General features: G+C 40.3%; 1 protein-coding gene across 1 annotated transcript in view; it reads right to left on the reverse strand.

Moving 5' to 3' along the window:
- IRSp53 (Insulin receptor substrate 53 kDa) overlaps window positions 1-25,034 on the reverse strand; it is a 100,445-nt gene that overhangs the window by 2,295 nt on the left and 73,116 nt on the right. The window contains exons 6-13 of the mRNA XM_080273456.1: window positions 23,949-24,077; window positions 20,769-20,834; window positions 15,008-15,202; window positions 12,906-13,089; window positions 10,029-10,169; window positions 4,763-4,874; window positions 1,863-2,085; window positions 55-596 (exon numbers count right to left, since the gene is read on the reverse strand). Of these exons, the coding sequence (XP_080129582.1) occupies window positions 55-596; window positions 1,863-2,085; window positions 4,763-4,874; window positions 10,029-10,169; window positions 12,906-13,089; window positions 15,008-15,202; window positions 20,769-20,834; window positions 23,949-24,077 (1,592 nt within the window). The remainder of the gene's footprint in view (window positions 1-54; window positions 597-1,862; window positions 2,086-4,762; window positions 4,875-10,028; window positions 10,170-12,905; window positions 13,090-15,007; window positions 15,203-20,768; window positions 20,835-23,948; window positions 24,078-25,034) is intronic.

Genomic DNA, 25,034 nt, shown 5'->3' on the forward strand with positions numbered 1-25,034 from the left:
AAAAAAAAAAAAAAAAAAAAGGAAGCAAACTGACACTGCCAGCCAAGCACTCACTCATTAATGTCGGCATGAGAGTGTTGTGGGTTGCTGGACTGCTGGGTGCTGTCATTTCCACTTTCATTGCTAAATCCACTATCGTCACTCATGTGAAAGGTCGAATTTCCACTTCCTCTCTTCTGGAGATGTGAGGAGAGGAGGGAAGAAGCGTTCGCAAGAGAGGAGAGGAGGGAAGAAGAAATATGGGAATTGGAGCGGAGATTCTGACTCTTGAGGGATACATCACGTGGGGGAGAGGAACCATGGTGGCTGTTGTGGTTGTTGAAGAGAACTGTATCTACACTACACGAGGTGGTGGAGTCGGATGTAGCAGTCTGGATGGTTTGGAGGGAAGAGGAGGAGTTTTGGAGGGTGGAAGGCTGAGTGTGAAGAGGAACTACATTATGGAGAGGAGAGGAAGAGTTTTGGAGGGAGGAGGACTTAGCAGAGTAGGGGGCTACGTGCGGTCTATGCGGAAGGGGCTGATGCGTCCTTTGAAGGGTCTGGGCAGCAGTGGTGGCACAGGCATCGGGGGTGGAGGTGGCACATTGGGCTCCGATCTGACCAACAAAAGGAAGAAGTGAGTTGCGAAATCAACACCAAATCATATGATGTCGTATGCTTCTTCTTAAGGAATCCCCACATTGATGGTGGCCATGGTACAGCTAATATTTTTCTATGGATCTGGAGCTAAACCAAATGGCAAGACCAACCACCAGTAATTACTTGCCAAAAGTTACTGGAAACTGGTGGGCAAAAAAAAAAAAGAGACTCAGCCCTGACTTTGACTATTTACTTTGGGGTGAGTTACCTATGAGTAATGACTGTGTGACTAGTTATCAAGATGGCAGACACATTTCACTCTCATAGTTGTTGCAACAGCTTCTAAATATCTGTTAACAAACCAAACACTCTTAATATGACAACTACAAAGTGTGCAGGTAGGATTCTGCTTTAAATCAACACAACTTGAAGTGATGAACATGCTTCTGGTTCACAGTTTAGGAGCTAAAAAACAAAAACAAACAACATATACTTTAAACAAACTTTATAATGAAACACTGACACCTTAATGTGTATACAGCACATGAATAATTAATGAAACATGAAAAAAAAAACTTTAAATTAGGATTACCAGTAATGCAAAACTGCTCTACAGGTACCAGATAATATTAAAAGAATGACAAACATTATTATCTACTTCAAATTTCACTGATGGGAAAAACTGTAAATTTAAGTGACACTACATGACAGTATTAATCTGCTCACACCTCTGGCTAATCATACTGACTGCATAAACATTTCAGAGTATATATATATATATATATATATATATATTTTTTTTAGATATGAAAGATATTCAGAAAATATACCACATACAAGAAATTTTGAAAGGTACTCTGCACAATATATTCAATTACTGTATAAGTATCAGCTACACTGCTGGCTTAATGTAATTTAATACCTTCAGTATGATAAGAGGTCTTATTCAGCTTAGGCTAGACTTCTTGCAGAGAAGAGGTACAGAATACCATCAATAAACCCTTCATTGTGTAGCTACCTATCGTTTATATTCTGTTTTATTTTATTATTACTGTATTATTATTATGACCATCAGCAGATGCTTTTCCTCAGCTGGGGACAGACCTCTCGTAGTGAAGGTATTAACCCCTGCCAGGATGATTCCTTTTAAGATAGTTTACCTCCCCTGAGTCACTGTCTTGTAACAAATGTAAATTATATGAGGCTTGCAGCTTGGCCCATGCAGACTTTATTGTGCCTCTTATAAGGTCTGCGGCTCAGCAAGGGTTAAGGCGCTGACTTACCTGAATGGTGCCAGTGCTAGAGGATCGGTGTTTAGCTGGTTGGCTGTGGGTGGAGGAGGCAGATGGGGGGTTGTAGAATGAAGAGGAAGGGTTGTGGAATAAGACAGAGGGAAGGGGATGAAGAACAGATGAGGAGGAGTCGCTGCCAACTTCTGTACTGTCCGCTGACGTTGCATGCTCACTCACGCTACTTCTACTGCTTGGGAGATGGCGGGCCAGGGTGCTACAGGGAAGGAGGGAATGACGGGGTGAAGTTCGGAAGAAGACTGGCAAAGATGGTAATATTGAGAGACAAAGCTGGAAAGCCAGAGAGATGGGAAGGCACAAAAAGAGGAAAGCAAGGCAGGAAAGATTAGTATGATAAAGATGTGCTGGTGGGAAGGCAAATAATGATGGCAACAAAGAAGAAAAGATGAAAATGGAATGCTAGGCAAGTGCAAAGGCTCACATGGAGGGAAGTAAGAGGGAAACATGAAAATAATGGAGGCATTAGGCAGGAAGGAATGCAGACAAACACGACAGCAAGGAGGGAGGAAACTGACAGATAATGGGAGAGTTAGGCAGGTAGTCAGGCAGGTTAACAGGAAAGCAAGAGGGGATTGACAGAAATAACTGAGGAACCTGTAATCAGTAAGAAGGTAGGAAAACAGGGAAACAAATGGAACATAAACAGAAAATTGGTGCAGCAGCAGACAGGAAGGCAAGTTAACAAGAAAGCAAGAGGGGAGAGACGGAAACAATGGAAGTGGAAGACAAATAAGTAATGCATGGAAGACACTGAGAGAGAGAGAGATCCATCCATCATCCAACCCTATGCTGACCCATGAGGAGCATAGGAGCCCGGGGCTAGGCAAGTTGGTCCTGACGTTTAAGATGAGAGTGACTGATAACAAGAGAAAATGAGAGAGATGGGCTGGGTGGAAGACATGTCAGCAGGGAAGCAGGGTCCAGGAAATGGAGGTAATACTGTATAAATGCTGGGTAAAAAATTGAGTAAACAAGGCAAGAGGGGCGAATATGTGAGGTGAGACAAAGAAAATGTTAGCTAAGCATGCAGGTAAACAAGGAAGTATGGAGCAAGACATGGAGAAAGGAAATGGAAGTGTCAGGAAGGAAAACAAACAATTCGGGAAGCAAGGAGGGAGTCAATAAAAGGGATGCTAAAGACATACAAGATGAAGACTGAAGCAGGTACAGTAAGACCTCAATTAACAAGCATACAGGCTACTGGCAGGCAAACACATTAAAGAAAAGCAGAAAAACTGTTACAGGTATAAAATGGCTATCTGCTTCTGGCCACTCAACCAAAGCCACCCTTTTCCTCATATATCTCTACCGAAAATACTCTAAAAACCCTGACGCTACTTAAAATGATACCAATGAACCGTACTCGTACAACTGAAACATACACAAAAATCAACACAAACAAAACACACACAACACATACAAAATACACATGGAAGCCAACAACTTCCAACTGGAATTACATCACACTCAGCTCAAACTGTGATACAGTTGTTCCAGACCATGTCTCTGGTGGAAGAGTTACTTCTTCACCTGCTGTACTACAAAATACCCTGCGATATTTAGACATATCTGAGGTCTTACTGTGCAGAGGTTAAATCAAAGAATGTTAATGAAAGAAAAACAGCTGAATATTATGAAAAAGAGAATGACAAGACAAGAGAAGTATGAAAGGATAATTACACTGAGAAAGCATAAGTGGCAGAAAGGATCAAAGTAAGGAAGAGTAATTTTTTAACTGATGCAGAATATTACAGTACAGTATAACACACACAACAGGATATTACTGAAAGCTGTTTACATGTACAGCCGGAGGGATCAAATGACACTGTTTCATCACACAATTCAAACAGTAATCACTAATATACTGCTTGAGAGATAATTTATTTTTTTACTACAGTGACAACCTGGTTACTTATCCAGGTATAATCACTCAACAGATCAATTAATCAGTGAAGGAAATCAATAAACTGTCAACTCATTTTATCATGAAGCACTGAATTTACAGCATAAAATGGCATACACAGTAGCATATCTAATCTCCTCAGCTTGGGTACATGATGTTTATTTTCTTCTTGCTATCTCTTAATTATTTTACTCAGGACAGACTGCCACACAGAAGGGGTTAGACACAGCCTGCATTTACCTTTTATCTACCACTGGGTTCTCCTAAGCTGACTAAAGCCATCTAAAGATAACAAAAATAGAATAAAAATATGTCTACACAGTGAAGCGGTCAATGAATTCTTACAGTCAAGCACCTTGGAAATGCATACAAGTACAGTACTTAAGGGATTACTGACTGCTGCATTTAATCCCTTCAGCCTGTAAAACTCTTCCTTAGCTGAACCAAACTGCATGAAAGTAGCAAGAATAAAGTCAAAAGTACATCATCAAATTCAAGAGGTTAATGTCTTACAATTATCATATTTTCAGATGCAGTAATGTAATCAGCTTAACGATTTGAAGTTCAAAATTATCCAGCAACAAGCCACGACAAACTAACTAGCAAGACCTGAATTCATAAACATACTTATGTTAAATTCCATGTTATATGATTTTTTCTTTTTTCCCAGGGAGGACAAGTAAAGGAAAGCACAGAATCTTCCCATGTTTCTTGTCCTTCCCACAAAAACACATGCTACTAACGAGAGAATATTGATCATAAGTTTCTCTGTTAACACAGCCCCAGGTTAACTATTAACTACTGACCACCACTTCAACAACAGCTTCATGTACCCAAGCTTCCATTACAGTACTGTAACAAGCACTTAATGATTCAACGGTCAACAATATCAAGCCACAAGTGACAACAATAACATCTAACAGGTCAACTACACACTGCTGACCACCACATCAACATGATCTTCACATACCCAAGAGCCGAATCGTCTTCCTCATTCAGCAGTTCAGTGTAGGCAACAGGGAACCAGCCACAGCGTTGAGTACGCAAGTTTTCACCATACTGCCAGCCTTTGCTCTTCTCACCTGTCAACAGTTTAACATGCTTAAAAATCCTTCACACACACACACACATAAATCCAATACCACAAGGCATTCATAATTATTTTACAGCTTTATGGCAAATGTTTATTTCGACATCTTGAACGAATCTGTGGTATCACAGCTGGATGATCAACAACTAACTGTCATCTTAAAGCAGGATGGTGCACCAGCTCACTTAGAGCTGGCTCGTCATGAGATCCTAAAACAAAAGATTTCCTAACAGGTGGACTACAAAAGATGACTTAACTGCCTCATTCTACTGATCATATTCCTGGATATTTACTAAGTACTGTTAAAAAAAAAAAAAAAAAAAAAAAAAATCATATGCAACATGAAATCATCTCAATTTCTTGTTTTGTCTATAATTTTTTGTTATAAAAATAATTTGTGGGCACCCTGTGCTGTAAGAGCCCATTTTGTCTTTTTTTTTCATTGTCTTTGGCTAGTTAGTTGTACAGCAAATTATATTTTTAAAATGCCTATTAAAGTTCCATTTCTACCTACAGTATAAAGCTGACTGGCCAGTTTCCTTCAGTTTACAATACAGCATCAGTTAGATGAATCAGCTGTGGTATTTTGGAACATATCCTTGTCTAATAAACAGGATGCCTGTGCTCCATGCAAGGTGTAGGAACTGAAGGCTAGGCTACTACACTCCAGAACATTTAAAGCATATAATATCAACTGCCCCATCTCTGAATGGATGGATGGAATCCTTTGTGCAGCATGGTACTGTAAAAACAGTAATGTCCTAGACAGACATTTGGAGTATTAAATTATATTCTTTTTTTATCATCATTTGCAATACAGTACACTAACACTTATAAGAGTACATTTCATTACAAGACTTCTGCAGTTTCTACCTACTATTCTTATATTTAAGAAAAAAATTAATAACAGAAACCAGAGCACATGAAGAACACATACTAGAAATAACAGCAGATGACGTGCACTTTTTTTTTTTTTAATGCATGGAAGAACCCACACACTATTCCCTTCAAAAAATAAATAAAAATAAAAAAATATAAAAAAATAGCAAAGAGGCAATTTCAAGATCTGTTCATTTCGAGATGACTGGACACACTGCATTTGAAAGACTGGAGATCACAAGCAGTAGGAAATACAGACAGAGGGAGACAGTTACAGAGTTGACCTGTTGCATACATGATGGACTAGAAGTAATGGTTAACTCTTGCATTAGAGAGCTGGACAGAAAAAGGATAAGAGTTTGTTGCTAGGTGGGTACCATGCATCTGCCATAATGGTGGAGGGATGCAAGCAGACAGTTCAGAGGAACAGAGACCACTGAAGTAGTGACAGAATGGAGATAAAGATGAAGCAGTGTGGCGAAGAGACAAAAGTTGGCGGGAGCCAGTAGGAGGAGAGTTAATGAGACAAAAAGCCTTTGACTCTACCTTGTTGGGAAGAGCTGTACGTGGGGAGCCTACCCACACGTGAGAGTTGTACTCTACACACAGGCGAATAAAACATGTGTATAAGTCAACAACTATGCAGGGGTAAAGAAGGCACAGAGTTGGCTTAGCAAACCTAATCTCTTGGAAACAGATTTTACAAGAGATGTGATATGTTCTTTCCAAGATAAATCCCAAGAGAATGAAACCCCATGTAGACGATGCAGGACTGAGCTGGATATTGTTGAAAATTAGAGAAGATTTTGACGGGTTGATAGATGTAAGAACTGAGTTATTGATGCATTAAAAACATCGACTATTTTTATCCTAATCAAAGATATGAGCCAAGTCAGACATTAGGTGTGCCATAGCCTCATCGCTTGTTTGTTAAGTAACTGCTGAGATGTACGCTGCGGGAAGCGAATGGAAAGATGAAAGGTGGAGTCATCAGTGTATGAGTGGATAGGGTTAGATATACAGCTTAGAAGGTCATTCATATATAGAAGGAAGAGTGTTGGTGAAAGGACAGAGTCCTGAGGAACACCACTATTGATAGCTCTAGGAGATGAACTATGGCCATCTACAACAGCAGCTATAGAATGACCAGAAAGGAAGGTAGAGATGAAGGCACAGATAGAGGGATAGAAACCATTAGAGCACAGCTTGGAAAATGAAGATTTACGCCAGTCTTGATCAAAAGCCAATGAGATGTCATGTGCAATGGCAAAGTTTTGTTAAAGTCCTGAAAGGAGGATGACCAGGAGTCTGAAAGGTATGTGAGAAGATCGCCAGTGAAGCACCCCTGGTGGAACCCACACTGACAATTAGAAAGGATGTGATACAAAAGATGCTTTAATTTTTTTTATTGTTAAGAATAAACTTGAAAACTTGTGAAACAGGATATTAAAGCTACTGGGCAATAGTTAGAGGGATAGGCATGGTTACCCTTCTTTGGGACAGGCTGAATAAGCACAAACTTCCAGCAAGAAGGAAAGGTACCCCTTCTTTGGGACAGGGTGAATGAGAGCAAACTTCCAGCAAGAAGGAAAGTACAAGTTGACAGACAAAGGCGAAAAAGTTTACCTAGGCAGGGTGTAAGCACAGATGCACAGTTCTTGAGGACAACAGGAGGGACCCCATCAGACCCATATGCCTTGTTAGTGTTGAGGCAATTGATAGGAGAAACTACAACAACTGAGGAAATTTTAATGTCAGCCTTGGGGAAGTCAGAGGGGGGAACTGATGGAGGAACAGCATCAGAATTGTCTAAGGTGGAACTGGAGGAGATAATCTGAGCAAAAAGTTCTGCTTAATCAGTGGAAGAAATAGCTACAGAGCCATCACAGTGGAAAAGAAGGGGGAAGGATCAAGAGGTAAAGTTGTTAGAAAGATTTCTGGCAAGATGCCAGAAGGAGCGGGAAGAATTCGAGTTGGAGTTCAGAGCATTTAAACTGCCACCTTTGGCTTTGAAATGAATATAAAGAATGTAGGAATGAAGGACAGACTTAGCATCATTCTGGGCAGAAGCATACACACAACAGCCACCCTTGGCTTTGAAATGAGTACTGTATAAAGAAAGTATGAGTGATGAACAGACTTTGCACAATTCTGGGTAGAAACATAAAAGTGATGAGATTCAGGGGCAGGTTGGTTTCAGTACCTTTAGTAGGCCTTCTTGTTGTGGGCAGCATTAGAACAAGTGTGATTAAACCAAATTTTTTTTTGCATTAGTCACAGAACATGAGAAAGGAATGTGTGCTTCCATGTCCAAAAGAATAACCTCCTTAATGCGCAATGCACACTCAGGTGGCTCTTGGCATGGAAGCAATATTCATTCCAGGAAAAATCAAAGAACTAGTACTGCCTGAAGGCCTCCCAGTTAGCAGCTCCAAAATGCCAGAACCAATGCTTCTTGGGAGAGTTCACAGGTCTTACTGGAGCAACAGGACAGGTTAAAGTGATAAGGTTGTGATCAGAGGAGCCCAATGGACAGGAAGGATTAACAGCGTAAGCAGAAGGATTAGTTGTAGGGAAGAGGTCAAGTATGTTGGAACTCTCAGCAAGGCAGTCAGGGATACAGGTAAGGTGCTATACAAGCTGCTCTAGGTCATTAAGGGTAGAAAAGATGTAGGCCTGTTCACTGGGTGGATCAGTGAAAGGAAAGGAGAGCCAAAGAGGGTGGTGAACACTGAAATCTCATAGAATGGAGATTTCAGAGAAAGGAGAAATTGACTGATGTCTTCCACCTTAGAAGTAAGATAATTGAAGAATTTTTCATAATCAGTAGAATCAGAGGATATGTGAACAGCACAGATATATTTAGTCAGAGAATGACAGGAAAACCAAAGCCTGAGAGTAGAGAATTCAGAGGATTCAAGTTCAGGAACATGAGAGCAAGATCTGTTGTTGTGTACATATACACAACAGCCACCTTTGGCTTTGAAATGAGTATAAAGAGAGTAGGAGGATACAGAAAAGGGTTTGCTATTGGTCGTCTCAAACAGCTGTGTCTCAGTTAAGAAGAGATGGTGAGGTTCAGAGGAGGAAAGGTGGTGCTGAACAGAAAGTTATGGAAAGGCCATGAATATTGCAGAAATGACAAAGTGAGTCAGACACTGGTTCCAGGCATCTTATTTGGTTGTCACCAGGAGAGGGGCGGATGGTGGGGGGGCTTTGATGGTTCTTCCCTCTCATCTGGGGACTCCGAGGCTTGTTGATCTGACGACATAGCTACATCTAAACTAATATCTAAACTAGATGCACCTGACGGTACACAAAGCATTATTGGAATACTCTCTAAATATACCAGTATACATTACAGAATAACCTGCATAATTTATTAACCTAGTAATATTGACAAAAAAATGCTTCTAAGAACTGGGGTGATTTATACTCCCCAAATTATATCTGTTCTGAAGCTATGTGTTTCACAGTGCAACCAGTAGTACTACTCTCAAAAAAATATTATCTTTGTTGTGGATGAGGTTCAGCTTATGGCATGAAGGAAAGAAAGGCTTGTGGTGCACGTAAATGGATGCCATGCCAATCATACTCTTTTCACTTTAACCTTGACTAAAACTGTCATTTCCCTAGATGGGGGTGCTCACCATCCAAGCACTCGATGTAGTGCTGCTCTTGGGTGTCTGCCCTTTCCTCTCCTCCATCCTTCTTCCCTGCCATTCTCTTCTGTCTTTCTTTCCTTCCTTCTTTCCTCGTCCTTCTGCCTACAGGTGACTTTACAGTCCCTCTTCTGTCTATCCTTCCTTCAGTGTTTCCTCTTCCTTCTGCCTGTACGTGACTCTACACTGAGTGACAAGCCAAATGGTTTCCTGTACACCAGTAAACCAGTTACTATGCTGGGTGGTAACCATATAACCAGATTTTGGCGCCTGGTGGTTTAGTGGGTAATTACGGTGCTCCATTTGGATTGAGCCGGTGAAGGTTTATATCCAATGGGTGGTTGGGTTTCTTGCTCACATAATGCCACTCAGGGATGAGTAAGGCTGGTCACTCTCATCTTAAATGTCAGGACCAACTTGCCTAGCCCTGGGCTCATGCACTCCTCATAGGGCAACGTAGGATTGGATGATGAATGAATGAATGAATGAAAACTGTCATTTCCCTATCCTGAATGCTGCTTTGTAACAAAACATTAACACTAAAATATGATGCTATTCATGAAGAGGTGGTAAAGAAAGTATTTGTGTTAACTTGCATGAATTACCTATGAGTGCAATAAAGTCATTTTCTAAAAAGGCAAGTTGGTTGTCTCCAGATGTCTGATAGGGATACAATGCACGGGCCATGGCTCGGCGTCCACCATCTTCAGGTATGGCCATTGATCGACGTAACATAGATGGATCCGCTGTTGGATAATCAAGTATTGTAGTTCACAAGTGTAATATATGCATTTATTAAGAATCATACTTATAGAATAAAATCAGTAGGATATCAGTCTCTGACAAGTTTAATGACTGTTTTGCTGTCAGTACTAAATACTAGGGAAAAACTGAGTAGGTGAAAGAGTACATGTGGTCCTGTTTAACAGTTAGTTTTCCATTACTTAATAATGATATGGTATTGCATAAATCTGCTGGTACAGCATTCAATAACAGAGAACCTGTTTTTTAGTTCACTATCTTCATTTGCATACTGTATATCCAAAATCCTATACAGTATTTACATGGGGTGGAAAGAGCCAGAGAAAGGCTTTTAATCTCACTGGGAAACAGAAGTACATGGAGAAGTTAGATCAAGGAACAATCTCCTTCCCCCTGTGCCAAAGGAGATATTAGGCTACCATTGCAATACAAATGCAAGGCAACAGGGTCACTACATCCATACAATGACAAACTACAGAATATTGTAATAACAAAGTACTGAGGGTTCTTGAGTTTTGAGCAGATCACTATTTGCAATGTACAAGTTTCATGGTGATCCACAAACTCCCTGGATGTCAAAATCCATGGCCAATATTCCCAAGCTAAATGGCTTATGGGCATCATTTGGAGCAAGAGGCAATGTACAACACTGTACAAGATGACCTATTCCTTGTCCATTTCTTCTTCTGCTAATAAACCAGCTCTCATACACCTTGCTATTAGGTTTATTCACTTTACATGGCCAAATTACCACAAAGTACTATGGGCCCAAATTACCTCAGCCTTCAAATTCATTTTGTAGGCATTCATTTGTTCATATATCTTAAAGTCATTTAACACAGCTATGCTTCAAAATTAACTACTTTCAACTGTCATCACTGTGTTTCTCAAGCAGTACCCAAGTCCTCAGTGCTTCAAAATTAACTGATTTCCCCAGTCACTAACACATTTCTCAAGCATCATCCAAATCCTGTTGCTAAATGTCAGGGATACAACTACAATGCTTTACCATGTCTGGGTAAGGAACTAAAGCCTCCTTAAATATTTTAGTAAACATGCAGAAAAGTCTAACCTTCTGAGGCAAGCATTAGTTCAGTTATATTTTGGTTATGTTTCACTAGTTTTAACTTCCACTATACAATTTGTGATGGACTATGATTCTTTGACTGTACGGTTATTAATTTTCACACTTGAATTTCTATTTCTTGTCAATACAGGTATTCACAAAGCCTTTCCTAGTCCCCTTGCTTGCTGTACCATTTCAACAGTGGCATAGTTAGAGGGGTATCCAGAGTGGCAATGGCCACCCCCAAAATATCCCTGGCCACCCTAGTGGCCACTCCAAACTTCAATGAGATTTTCCCTGGATTTCCCTTACAAGTTCTCCTTGGGTTCTGCTTGTCTAAATCCCAGTTACACTCCTGCTTTTCAATAAGCTCATCTACCATACAACCACTTTGGTTTACAACATTGCCTAAGCACTAGCATTTTCAGATTCTTCATTTCCATACCATTCAACCCAATATTACATTTCAGATCAGTGTCATTCATTATCCTAACCATTTGCCTCTCAATGATTATGATATTAGCATTGCTATGTTTACTCTCTTCTGTATTTCGTTGGAGAATCTATAGCTACTGCTGCCCACATATGCACCATTAACTCGTTAACTGCTCTATACAGCCTGGGCTGTTCCGAGTGCGACTGCTCAATACAGCCCTGGCTGCGTAAGTGAATTTCGAATACAGTGCCATGGTGACCAAGGCCGGCCCATGCAAGCATGTTTGAGCCTTCAAAACTGAAACTGAAACCGAAACCGAAAAAGAAAATGAAAACCATACATTCCAATATGGAATCAGACACTTCGATGTTCATCCATGGTTTTACCAAGGTAAATATTGGGCTAATATTTCATTACTATATACTCTGGCATGTGTTCTCTCAATTCCTAAGATAATTTTTGGCCTTTGGGAAATTTCATTTTTACCTCTATGTCTACACACCACGGACACCTCCAAAAAAACGCCCTGCGCAGTTAACGGGCTAAGCTAAAAAACATAAACAACGAAAAAAAAAAAAATTACTGCCCATACAGCTAAGAAGAAGGAAGATTTTCTTGAATTGCTAGGGAAAAGGATTTAAAGATCTATAAAGTAGCTCCAAGGAAGTTAAGTGAGCAGACTTCATCAAATTTTATTGCATCTATCAGAAGGTTTCATGCTTGAACCTATTCTTTTATTATACTGTACTGTGCAATATTATGGGTATGATCATGAAAAGATAAACAGACATACCATACTGAGGCCACATGCAAAGCCAAAAGTACCTTTCATAAATAAACATACTGTACATCAAATTTCCTCATTCAAAAGTTTTACGAATGCTGTCAAGTCCTGAACCATCACCAAACTAAAGAGAAACTACTGAAAGTACACTATTTTACTACAGAGTGATAGTCAGGTTTACTCAATGAGACTCAGACCTTTTTTTTTAATTAAAGTACAGTATATTCTTGTATTCTCTGGATGATTTTACTCACACTGGGATAGGCTTTTTGGACAAGAATGGTTAGACAGAACATTAATAATCTTTCAGTATGAAAGGCCATTCCTAAGTTGAATAAAATCATCATGCAGCAGGAACAATAAACTAAAACAGTTGATACCCAGACTCTAAGGGCTAAACCTGGAACACACATGCAGTAGTGTACAGTACTCACGTGTGAAGCGGTGCTGGTCCAAGTTGAACTCTGACCTTGCTCGTGTCACAGGTCTGGATGGCACCTCATCCACAAGGGTGCTTAAGTCTTGACAAGATCCATCCATTGACCTGGCTCGCCGCACCTGGGACGCCAAGGATACTGCATCGTCATCACACTGTGGAGTTGAGTAGATTCCTTCCTCCTGGGGTACAAATAGAGACATGAGACAGGCTCCTATTATCAAATGGTAGAGAAGATCCCAAGCAACTCCTACTTACCAGTCTATTTCTATATCTGGTACATTAATATATTCTTGTGTGTTATTCATGCAATCTACATCAATGCAAAATTGATGCAAATAACATATAAGTGAACAGTAAGCTGAAAAAAAAAAAAAAAAACTGTTACAAAGTCCCCTAAGCTGAAAAGAAAAGCACCCACAGTAAACTATTGGTTGTACTGAAGTGAGTATTATACCACGTTCTCTAACTTGACAAAAATCAATAACTTCTTCTAGTTCAGTTGGTAGCCATGTGTTGTCAGATAGGAGGGTTGATTTAACTCTTGTATAAAGCATTTGTCCTAACCTGATAAAGAGCTCTAACCCCTTTCAGCTCTGCTGGTGGTCAGATGTAGTCAAACTGGAGGGTTAATTTGACTATAACACATTTGTTCTAACTTGACAAAGATCCCTAACCTGTTTCAGCTCGGTTGATAGCTATGACTACAATGTGTTTGTTCCAGCCTGACGAAGATCCCTAGGCCCTTTCAGTTTAGCTGATGATCAAGTGTAATCACTGTGAAGTGATGATTTGAAGAGTATCCAAAGCAACTCATCTTCCCTCATATCTAAGATCACTGAATTTCTTGGAAGCATGACTTAGTATTCAAACTGTGGGAACAGCTCAGTTCCATTGGGTGAAAACAAATTAACCAGAGCAGCCTCCACCACCTGGGTACTTCAATAATTTGGTTAAGAACCTCATACTAATACTTTGTAAGGATTGCAACCTGCTATTCTGAGCAGAGATGCAGAACACAGAAAGAAGAAAGCTTACAAGAAATGGGCAGGGATGAGGGAAAATGAAAAAGTGAGTTGAAGAAGGAAATATATACATGTAAAGGAGTAGGGATGCAATGAGAGAGAGAGAGAGAGAGAGAGAGAGAGAGAGAGAGAGAGAGAGAGAGAGAGAGAGAGAGAGAGAGAGAGAGAGAGGGAGGGGAGGGGAGGGGAGGGGAGGGGAGAGGGGGAGAGAGAGAGAGAGAGAGAGAGAGAGAGAGAGAGATGGTTTAGATCCTCAAGTGAATACGAAAATCAATGCATAAATGGGAGTACTGAAAAAGAGGAATACAGTACATACAGAAAGTTTATGAAATAACATATATATAAGTAAAACCTCGATATAACGGACTTCAATAGACAGGAATTCGCTTTTATCGGACTCAAGGAGCTACCAGACTAAATTCCTATATATCGGAAAAAGTCCGATAAAGCCAGAAGCAGTTCCGACTGCCTGACCACTTCAGCTATGTTCACCATAATAAGGTAAACAAAAGACATGTTTATCAGTGTACAGTACTGTATTATTATATATATTATACCATTTGATTAATGTTATGAAGTTATAACACAGTACAGTACCACAATGGTAGTCAAAACAGTTTAAAAACTGTTCATGCAATTCGGACTAATGTCTGATATATCGGAAAAAGGATTAGCAGGGGGAAGTCCGGATGTCCCTTTTATTGGAATTTCGCATTTTTCGGAATGGTTTGGGCCCCAATTAGTCCGTTATACTGAGGTCTTACGCTTGAAAACTTCATTAGGTTTTTCAGCACAATAGGTCTCCCAAAAACCAAATAACCTTGTCTGATATTAACTAGAAAAAAGAGTACAGACATTCTCAAACTTTAAGAATTAATGTACAATGCTGGTAATACTTTTAGTCTAATGAATTCCTCCTAAGCTGGAGAAAATCATCCATCATTAGTTATAATAAAATGATAAGATGTTCTTGTGCTGTAAGGGTTTAAGAAGTACTGTCAGATATATGTCCTATATTAGTTTATCTTCTTCACTTCTGAGCAACTCATATCTTCTGACATGACAAGTGACTAACCCTGGGCCGAGCAGAGGGCAACATAGCCAATATAGGACTGGGTAGACTCTCTCTGGTGGCGGAGACTCCCTGCCAGTGGTCAAGTGAATGGGCGAGGAGTGAGGCCCCGCGGGAATGGTATGCCTGGTAGTGTCGGGCCAGGGAACACTGACGCTCAAGTATGAACCCATACCGACGCCGCTCCTGAGTTACAGCCTGTAGGATGATTCATGAAAAGGATACAGGATTTTTGTGCTTCAGTAAAAAGCTCGTTGTACTGGACTTTACTACACTGAATTTTGTCCAAATAAGATACCTTCAAATTGCCAGGCATTGTTGTATGACAACCAGAGTTTGACATGTGAGGGGGTTCAACCCCTCAAATACAGTGATGACCCACAGAAGCAGACTATGCAGGAAGATCCACTGTGTGTCATAAAAAGGCCCCCTCAAATAAATATGTGTTCGTTACTGTTACGAGGGGTTTACTTATTTAAGTACAGTATACAATTATTCAGAAAGTGAACAAAATGTAACCTATATCATCAGTTAGGGGACACTGCAATTTCCTTGCAGACTCTCACAGCTAAGTTCATAATAATTTTCCAAAACTCATCACATTATGACTTTTACACAACCTCGTTTCTGTCTGTGGTGTGGTTTTACATTATGGAAACACCTGCAACATGCTAGCTTTACTAACAATATTTTTTTTCATCTGCAAGAATTTTAGAAATGTGTTTCCTCTGAGCGCGTGATTCAGGAAATTCTTCAAAGATGGCATCATGTATACTGGTGTACATATACTTAGTTAAAAAACAATGGTTCATGATACTGGGTATACTGCATCCTGGACATATGAGTAATGCTTTGGTACCCATTACTACTCACTGCATATGGCCAGAGAAGGTTTACACCCTCCACCTGTAAAATGCTCGACCCCCCCTCCCCCCCCCCAATTTACTACTTACAGATGGAGTGAGGTAGGGTTCAGAAAGCAAGGGAAACATATTATAGTGGGTGTCCTAAGCAACAGCACTACATAATTTCTTCAAAAATAATTTCCCTTTTAAGCAGCCTAGTACAGTAAGCACCATGTCAGGGGTGTTAAAAACAAAAATAAGCAGTGTGACGCACGAGAAAGCAGTTAGTCAGTCAGGAGTAAATAATACACAGCTTTCTTCCTTGCATGTCTGTCTGCTTGCCTTTCTCCTTTTAACCTTATACTTATCTCCCTTCCCTTCCCTGTCTCCCTCACATTTATCTTCCTTGACTGTCAACTTCAAACATCCATTTTTTTTTTTTTTTTTTTAACACCTTACAATTTTGACCCTAGACTTTTCTGTCATTTCTCAGCCTCAACATTTTTTTTTTTTTTTTGACTACCTCTTGCCTCCTTTCACTTTCCTTTTCTCTATTTTTACATTACTCAATTTTTACCTATTCCATCCTTAAAACCATGTCTCCTGAACGTCCTACATGTCCTCCTACTTGCTTTCCAACCACTTCCTTATGTCACTTCTTTTCCTGCCTCCTTTTATGTTTCCTTTCCTATAAGTTTACATCTGCCTCTTCCTCTCTACAGAACTTTTTCTTCAACCATGGCTCCTTATCTTTGCCTGTGCTCTCCTACTGTCATTCCATATATCTCTGCCTCTCTTCTCCCCTTTCACTTTTCCTTTCTTCTGTTTTTATATATTTCCCTTCTTTGCTAACTACTCTTTCCTTAAACAATATCCAAATGTCTCTTAATACTCTCTAACTTTCCTCTCTAGCTTCCCCTTTTACATCCATGCCTCTCCTATCTTCCTTCCATTTTCGTATTCTTTCTTCTCGTCTTTAAATTGTGCCTCCTTACCTCACTTCATAGCCATCAAACTTCCTTCCTATCTTTCACATTTTTTTATCTAGCTTCCTTTTTCCCTCTCAAACTCATGCTGTTATCTTGCTCCCTTCTTCTTCTACATCTTCCTCCAGTTTTTCATTCTAACTTTTCATAACTGCCTCCACATCTCCTACATACATTTCCACCCCTTGTCCTCTCACATTCCTTTAAAATTCTCTGCTTTCTCTCAAACATTCTTTATGTCTGATAGCCCATCCTTCTTCAGCTGATACTTTCTTCAACTTCAACATCATGCGTCCACCTCTTACTACAACTCAATCCTCATCCAAGTCTTCATTTTTCTATGTGTAAACCAAATAACAACTCTTTCACCATTTCATCCTCCCTATCTCATAGATGCAATTTCAGTATGCAGTCCACAGAGTTCAAAATGAGCCTACAGCCACAACAACAAGAAAAATCCTTTCATCCTCAACTATATTCTTCAATTACATCATCCACACTGATGCATTCTCAACTCCCTCACATCATTATCTCACCACACTACTTAAATATTTTATTATTTATTTCATTCATCACTCTCTATCTTTACTTACCTATGTATTCACATACATGACTTCCAACATTCCACTAAACATAATTTTCTTTCAACACTCTGCTAAATATCTTCCTACTTATGTTCATGTCCTCCATCACTTCCAAACTCTTCACCTCCATCATTTGTTCACCATCACCACCACCACCACCACCATCATCATCATCATACCCCCTTTTTCCACCATGAGAGAGAAAAAATATCAAAAGCATGTCCAATGAACTAGTCGAGACGCACATTCACTCCCCATTTAAAACCCTGGAATCCCAAGTACACCTTACAGGTACAACTACTTTACTTATATATTTTTTACTTTTTCTACTCATCACTTGGAGGAATAGAAGAAGGGAAAGACGAGAGGAAGGAGTAGTTGCAAGGAGAGTGGAAAGGTTACAAGAGGATGAGAAAAAGGCAGAGTATAAGAGAGAAGTGGAGGAACGATTGGGCAAATATGAATTGGAGCAGATGGGAGACGTGGAAGGTGTGTGTAAGATATTTACAGAAGAAATATGTGCAGCATGTGATGTGGTGTGTGGAAGGAAGAGAAGACGGAGGGGGGTGCAAGGAACAGCGTGGTGGACTGAAGAGGTGAAACAGGCTGTGGCACAAAAGAAGAAAGCATACAATGAATGGATGAGAAATAGGGGCGTGGAAGAAGTTGAGAGGCAGAAGAGAGAGTTATATGTGGAAAGGAAGAGAGAGGTGAAAAGATTAGTAAGAGAGAGTAAGAAGAGAGTGGATCAGGAATTTGGAAGGAATTTGAGTGTAAAGTGGAGGGACTGTAAGAAAATGTTCTGGAGAGAAGTGAAAAGAGTAAGACAGGGTGGAAGTGAAGTTAGCAGGGAGTGAAAGATAAACATGGTAGATTACTAGTGGAGAAGGGAGAAAAAGTGAGCAGATGGAGAGAACACTTTAAGGAATTGTTGAACGTAGAGGATGGAAGTAATGCTAGTATAAGTGGCTGGGGAATGGCTGGGAGAAGGAGGGAGGTGAGAAGACAGGTAGAAATCAGTAGGATAGAGGTTGTGGAAGCAATGAAGAAAGTTAAATCGGGGAAAGCCCCAGGAATTGATGGAGTGTGTGGTGAGATGCTGAAGCATGGGGGAGAGATAGTAGTAGAATGGATGTGGAAGATGTGCAGATTGGCCTGGGAGGAAGGTAGAGTCCCGGAGGATTGGAAGTCAGGTATAATTATTCCCTTGTACAAAGGAAAAGGGAAAAAGAAGTGTGTGGTAATCATAGGGGCATTTGTCTTCTTAGTATAATAGGAAAAGTGTATGGTAGGATACTTATAGACAGAGTTAGAGAAAGAACAGAGAAATTAGTTGGAGAAGAACAGGGAGGCTTTAGGAAGGGAAGAGGTTGTGTAGATCAGATATTCATTCTTAGATCTTTAGTGGAAAAGTTTCTAGAGAAGGGAAAGAAGTTGTATGCGGCTTTCATGGATTTGGAGAAAGCATATGACAGGGTGGATAGACAAGGATTGTGGAAAGTGTTAAGAATATATGGAGTAGATGGGAAGTTGTTGAATGCTGTGAAGAGTATGTATGACGGTGCTAAGGCTGCAGTGCGTGTGGATGGTGAACTAAGTGAATTTTTCTCTTTGAAAGTTGGTTTGAAACAGGGATGTGTCATGTCTCCATGGTTGTTCAATCTGTACATGGATGGGGTAATAAAAGAGGTACAAGGTAGGGTAGTGGATGTTGGAGTGGCCCTGGTGAGAGAGGATAGTGTTTGGAAACTCCCTGTACTGTTGTTTGCAGATGATACTGTGTTGTTGAGTGAAGATGAAGGGGAGCTGCAAGGCTTGGTGGATGAGTTTGAGAGAGTGTGTAAGAAACGGAACCTAAAGGTGAATGTAGGGAAGAGTAAAGTGATGGTCTTTGAGAGAGGTGAAGTCAGTGAATGTATAAGCGAGGTTGGATGGTGAGGAATTGGAAAATGTGAGTACGTTTAAGTATTTGGGTAGTGTGATGAGTAAGGATGGAGGTTTGGGGGGTGAAGTGCTTGAAAGGGTACAGCAGGGAAGAAAGGTTGCTGGTTCCTTGAAAGCAGTGATAAGAAACAGGGAAGTGAGCATGGAAGTAAAAAAGTTACTACATGACAGTATTGTGATACCAACTCTAACGTACGGAAGTGAAGCTTGGACGTTGTTGGAAGGACACAAGTCAAGAGTGAGAGCAGTGGAAATGAGTTATTTAAGAGGAGCTTGTGGAGTCACGTGGAGAGACAGGCTGACGAATGAGGATATAAAGGAGCGTTGTGGTGTTGATGTGGATGTGATAGGGAGCGTTGTGAGGAACACACTGAGGTGGTTTGGCCATGTGGAGAGGATGGAGGGTGAAAGACTGACGAAGAGAGTGTATGTGAGTGAGGTGGAGGGTGGAAGAGGGAGGGGGAGACCGAGGATGAGATGGAGGGATGGGGTGGAGAGGTATATGAGAGAGGGGGGTGTGAGTTGGGAGCAGGGTGGTGAAATGGCGGGGGACAGGGCGACTTGGAGGCGATTTGTTTGTGGCCACCCCAAACGGGATTGAGGCGTCTGGCAATAGATAGATAGATAGACTTTCCATCACTTCCTGTAGCTCTTCACCCACACTCCTGTCTACTCACATCTTTATAAATGTAATACCTTTTTACCTAGATATCTTCCCTTTCCTTAAATGTCATACTGTACTGGCTTCCCTACCTACACTACTCCTTGCCTCCTTAATCATTCATGCTAAACTTTCTCCCCACCTACATCCTTGCCTCACCTAGTCTGTGAATGCTCCCACTTTACTTACATTCCTCCCATCCACTTTCTAACTTTTTTTACTTCCAATTCAACTTCATGACCTCCTTACTACCCTATTTATCTCTCTTCCTCCTCATCCATCTATCTATCTCCCCATCCACCTTCCCACCCCTCCACTCATTTCTTTCTACATCCACATCCCTGCCTTACCTCTCAACTCACAGCTTTACTGTGTCTGTGTTTAAGGATTAATCTATGATGAACAAGAGGTCACTCCACAGCTGAAAAAATCATCTGATGGTAACTGCTCCATATAACCCTATTTGGTACAATGGCATTTTTTTCCACTGTACTCTTGCCACCTTTTGATTTATTTTATTCATCTAAGGAATAATGTACCACACTGCAGGACTTACAGAAGGCTGTATCTAGCTCCTCCAGTTAAAAGAGTCTCACATCAGCTGATCAGCCGTGAATATAGCAAGCATAAAGTATAAAGTTGAGCAACACAGTGATGAGATTAAATTATATAAGACTTTTGTTGTGGTAGGGTACTGTGCCATAAATATCAGTTTACTTCACATAACCATATATCATAACTCACATTCTGCAGGCTGGACTCCACATAGCTGTCTAACTTGAGCCGCTCCTCCTCCATGGCCTGGTATTGCTGGAAATAGAAGGAGGCAGCATAAGTGACGGATTATAGTAGCTGGGAGGGGGAATGGCAGGGTGGCAAGGCTAAAGGGAAGAAGGCATGGAGAGGAGGAAGAGAGATGGGAGGAGGAAAAGAAGCGAAGGGAAATATGCAAGGGAAAAAAGCAGGGATTTGGAGATGGAAGGGGAAAGAGGGAGGCAGATGAGGGAAGGGGATGGTAAAGGTAGAAACAAGAGGAAGGGAGGGAAAGGGAGGATACAGGGGGGGGGAAAGAAGGGAGGGAATGGGGAGGGGAAAGGTAGCAGGAAGTAACTGGAAGGGGGTGATAGGAGGTGGGAAGGGAGAAGGGAAAATATAAAAGCAAGGGGGCAAAAAGGGAAAATGGTGATAGGAGGGGGAAAGAAGGCACAAGGAAGGAAAAGGGGAGATGATGGGGGGGAAAGAGGAAAAGGAAAAAGGAGGGCATGAAAGGCAACGAGGAGTCATGTGAGAGGAAAGAGAGGATGGCTGGGGGCAAGATGCAGAAAGGAGGAGGAGGAAGGGAGGAGATATGGGAGGAGGGAGGGGGGAAGGCAGAGGTCATGCGAGACAGAAGGAAGGGGTCAGAGAGGAGATGTTTGACGGGGAAGGGAAGAAGGATGAGTGGAGAAGGGATTGTGCAAGAAAATATGGTGGTGAAAGGGAGAAGGAACATGGATGGTAGAAGAGGAAGGGAAAGGGAGGAATGGAAAGGATGGTGGAGGCGAGGTGTGGTAGTGGAGGGGCTATGGTGGAGAGGGAATGCGATAGGTGGAAGAGACTTAGGAAAAATGAAAAAGGGATGGAAAAGGTTTTGAAAAGAACGGAATGGGGTGACAGTGGGATAAAAGACTAGAAAATGAATGGCAGAAGACTAGAAAACATTGAAGAGATGCAAAAAAACTTTTTGAAAGAACCCCGAGAAAAAAGACTACCTGTCTAGGATGGAGGTGAACTGATGAGAGAGATGGAAGTACAGGGAAGGTGAGAGAGGAAAAGTAGTGATATTAACTAGGAAATTGACAGATGGGAGAGGAAAGTGATAGAAAAAGGTAAGGATGGACAGCAGAGAGGGAAGGAGAAAAGAGCCTGGACGGGATGGAGGGGAAAAGCGAGCAGGGATAGGATACGGAAAGAAACCCAGTACCTAAGGAAGGATGTACTGTAGATAAGAATGGAGAGAATGGGAGAAGATTAGTGGAGGGAGAAAAAGTACGGATGGAAGGAAAAGAAGAGAGGAAGAAGGATGAAAGAAATCAAATATGTTAAGAGAACAAGAGGAGGATATGGGTAAGGATGGAGGGAGAGAGGGATTAAGAGCAGCTGGTAAAGGGAGTTATAGTCAGTGGATCAGGGTTAAGACTTGCACGCAAGGTCAGCATTTACCAGATGAGGTGCAACCGTCTGGAGACAACTGGGGCGTGAAATCCTATTTATATCTGAAGACCTACGTTTGTATTAGTAACCGAGAATGTGTTACGGGGTCCCTGGTGTACTGTATTTGTTATGTCGTGATGGTAGTAATGGATGTGACGTAGTGCTTTATGTACAAAAGTGATGCAAGAAAACCTATCTCCATTTGATGACCTACATTTGGATATTTAACTGAAGATCGATATGATACAGTACTTGTTAAGACAGTTACTAAACAGTACGTGTTAAGATGTATGTGCAAGAATAAAAACTATATGTAATAGCGGTTTTCATCATCATCACTATCATTCTTACCATATCAATAGGGAATGCAAGATACCGATACCCGTGCCTGAACAGTAAGGAACATAAGTATAGCTATTAGAGGTGGGGTGAGTGAAATGACTTGCAGTAGAGTATACAACGATTCACTCATCACTCAAGCATTTTTCGTATGAATAAATATATTGATTGAATGTCTTCATTATAACTGCTTCCATCATCATCATCTATGTGGATTAAATAAAAATTATTCAACTTCATACATAGCAAGAACTGATTTAGCCGAGGAAAAGATATGTATTATGAAATATGCAACTTAAACTTTTTAAATTAAAGGTGAATTTCAAAGCATTTTTTACAAGCCTCAATCAATACATAAGCATACTAGAAACAAAGGAAAAAAACGCTAACAAGAGAAAGTATACGCACAGGAAACATAAATATGAACTCACAATATACAAACTTTCAAAAATCACATAAAACAACAATGGCCTGACGAATCATAGGCTACGTACAAGAAAAAGGTTTATGGTACACACACACACACACACACACACACACACACACACACACACACAACAGCTTTACACACACACACACACACACACACACACACACAACAGCTTTACACACACACACACATACACACACACACACACACACACACACACATTTTCACTACTATAACAACCATCCAAGTATAGAGAATAGGCGAAATGTGCACACACAAATAATATAATATAATATAATATAATATAATATATATATATATATATATATATATATATATATATATATATATATATATATATATATATATATATATATATATATATAGTTCTTGCTTCGTCTGTCATTGGGGTGCGAAAAAGAGATGTGCAGCAGGCTTGTCACGGCAAAATGCCCTTCCACACGCCAAGGGTTCAGACCGTGTTAAACGCGATCCACACACACTCGATTATCATTACTGGGTGGTTTAAGGAGAATTTTAGCCTTTTCAATTCTGTGAGGTATTTGTATTTATTTATTCTTGGTTTATTCTTGCAGCCTCCAGACGATTCCATTCACATCAGGAGACTTTTATGGACACGTAAGATAATTAACTAAGGCTGAATTATTGAAAAAATCATGATGATTTCAGTATATATATATATATATATATATATATATATATATATATATATATATATATATATATATATATATATATATTCGAGATTGTTATAAACCACTAATCTTGCATAAAGAAACACTGGCAATATATTGATGTGCAACGTGTCATTCTCTTCCTAGTTCTTCCTTGCTATGACCCTTCTTCCTTTACTTTCTCTTTTCTTTGGGTTTTCGCTTTGCGTAACTCGCCCATCCCCTCCCTCTGAAAACTCTCTCTCTCTCTCTCTCTCTCTCTCTCACCTTTATCTCCCTATCCATGCCTCCTTTATTGGCCCTGTTTCTCTTCTTATGCTTCTTCAGTTGTGACGCCGCCTTGGTGTAAGTCTCCAGCTTCTGTTTGTGTGTACCAAGGAACTTCTTCTGTTCACTCTGAAAGGCAAATATTTCCCTATCAATATACACAAAACTTCCTCCTTATAACTTAATTTAATTTTATAACTTACATAAACCTCTGCATGCAATAGTCTGGTGCTACAGTTACTGTAGGGTCAATAATTCACCCGCTATTCCACTGCGTCTACGTACACTTTGGGCATGTCCGTCCCTTTCCTCCCTGACATTTCGTATCAAACAGAATCATCTATGGAAAGAGAAACATGCCTAATCTCTTTCATATCACAAATGTTAGCCAGCAAGGGAAAGTGAGATAAAAAAAGAGGTGAAATTTAGGTGAAATTTCGTCCCAACTGTACCATTAATATTAAAGTACCCGTATGATGTACAAGATATCACAGGCTACATACAATATATATACATCTCAACCTCTTCACTAGAAGCGAATTTACACTATTCAAAAATATTTTAAATAAGAAACTTAGAAATTCACCATTCCCCCTCCAATATATACATAGAGAGAGAGAGAGAGAGAGAGAGAGAGAGAGAGAGAGAAATATAGATATAGACAGATATAGATATGGATAGATAGATAAAGATGATGGGGTTAATGAAGACAATACTTAATTCCTCGAATTCAAATTATGAGTACATAGGAATACATAGGAAGTACAGATAACAGGAGAAAGCCCATGACAAGGTTACCTGCTGGAAAAATATGCTAACTCTACAAAGATCTAACACGTGTAAGAGAAAAAGGATAGAAAAGTCTAAAGAAGAATGCTCTCCCCCACCCACCACATCCCGTATACAAACAGGAAAATAATATATATATATATATATATATATATATATATATATATATAAAATGCTTGTTTCCTGAACACCAGGAAACCATTTACTACACTGGGTGGTAACCATATAACCAAATTTTGGTGCCTGGTGGTTTAGTGGGTAATTATTGCACTCCAATCGGATTGAGCCGGTGAAGGT

Source organism: Coenobita brevimanus, chromosome 1, assembly GCF_032717465.1.
Source record: "Coenobita brevimanus isolate Jiangsu-jjx chromosome 1, ASM3271746v2, whole genome shotgun sequence".
Taxonomy (NCBI): Eukaryota; Metazoa; Arthropoda; class Malacostraca; order Decapoda; family Coenobitidae; genus Coenobita; species Coenobita brevimanus.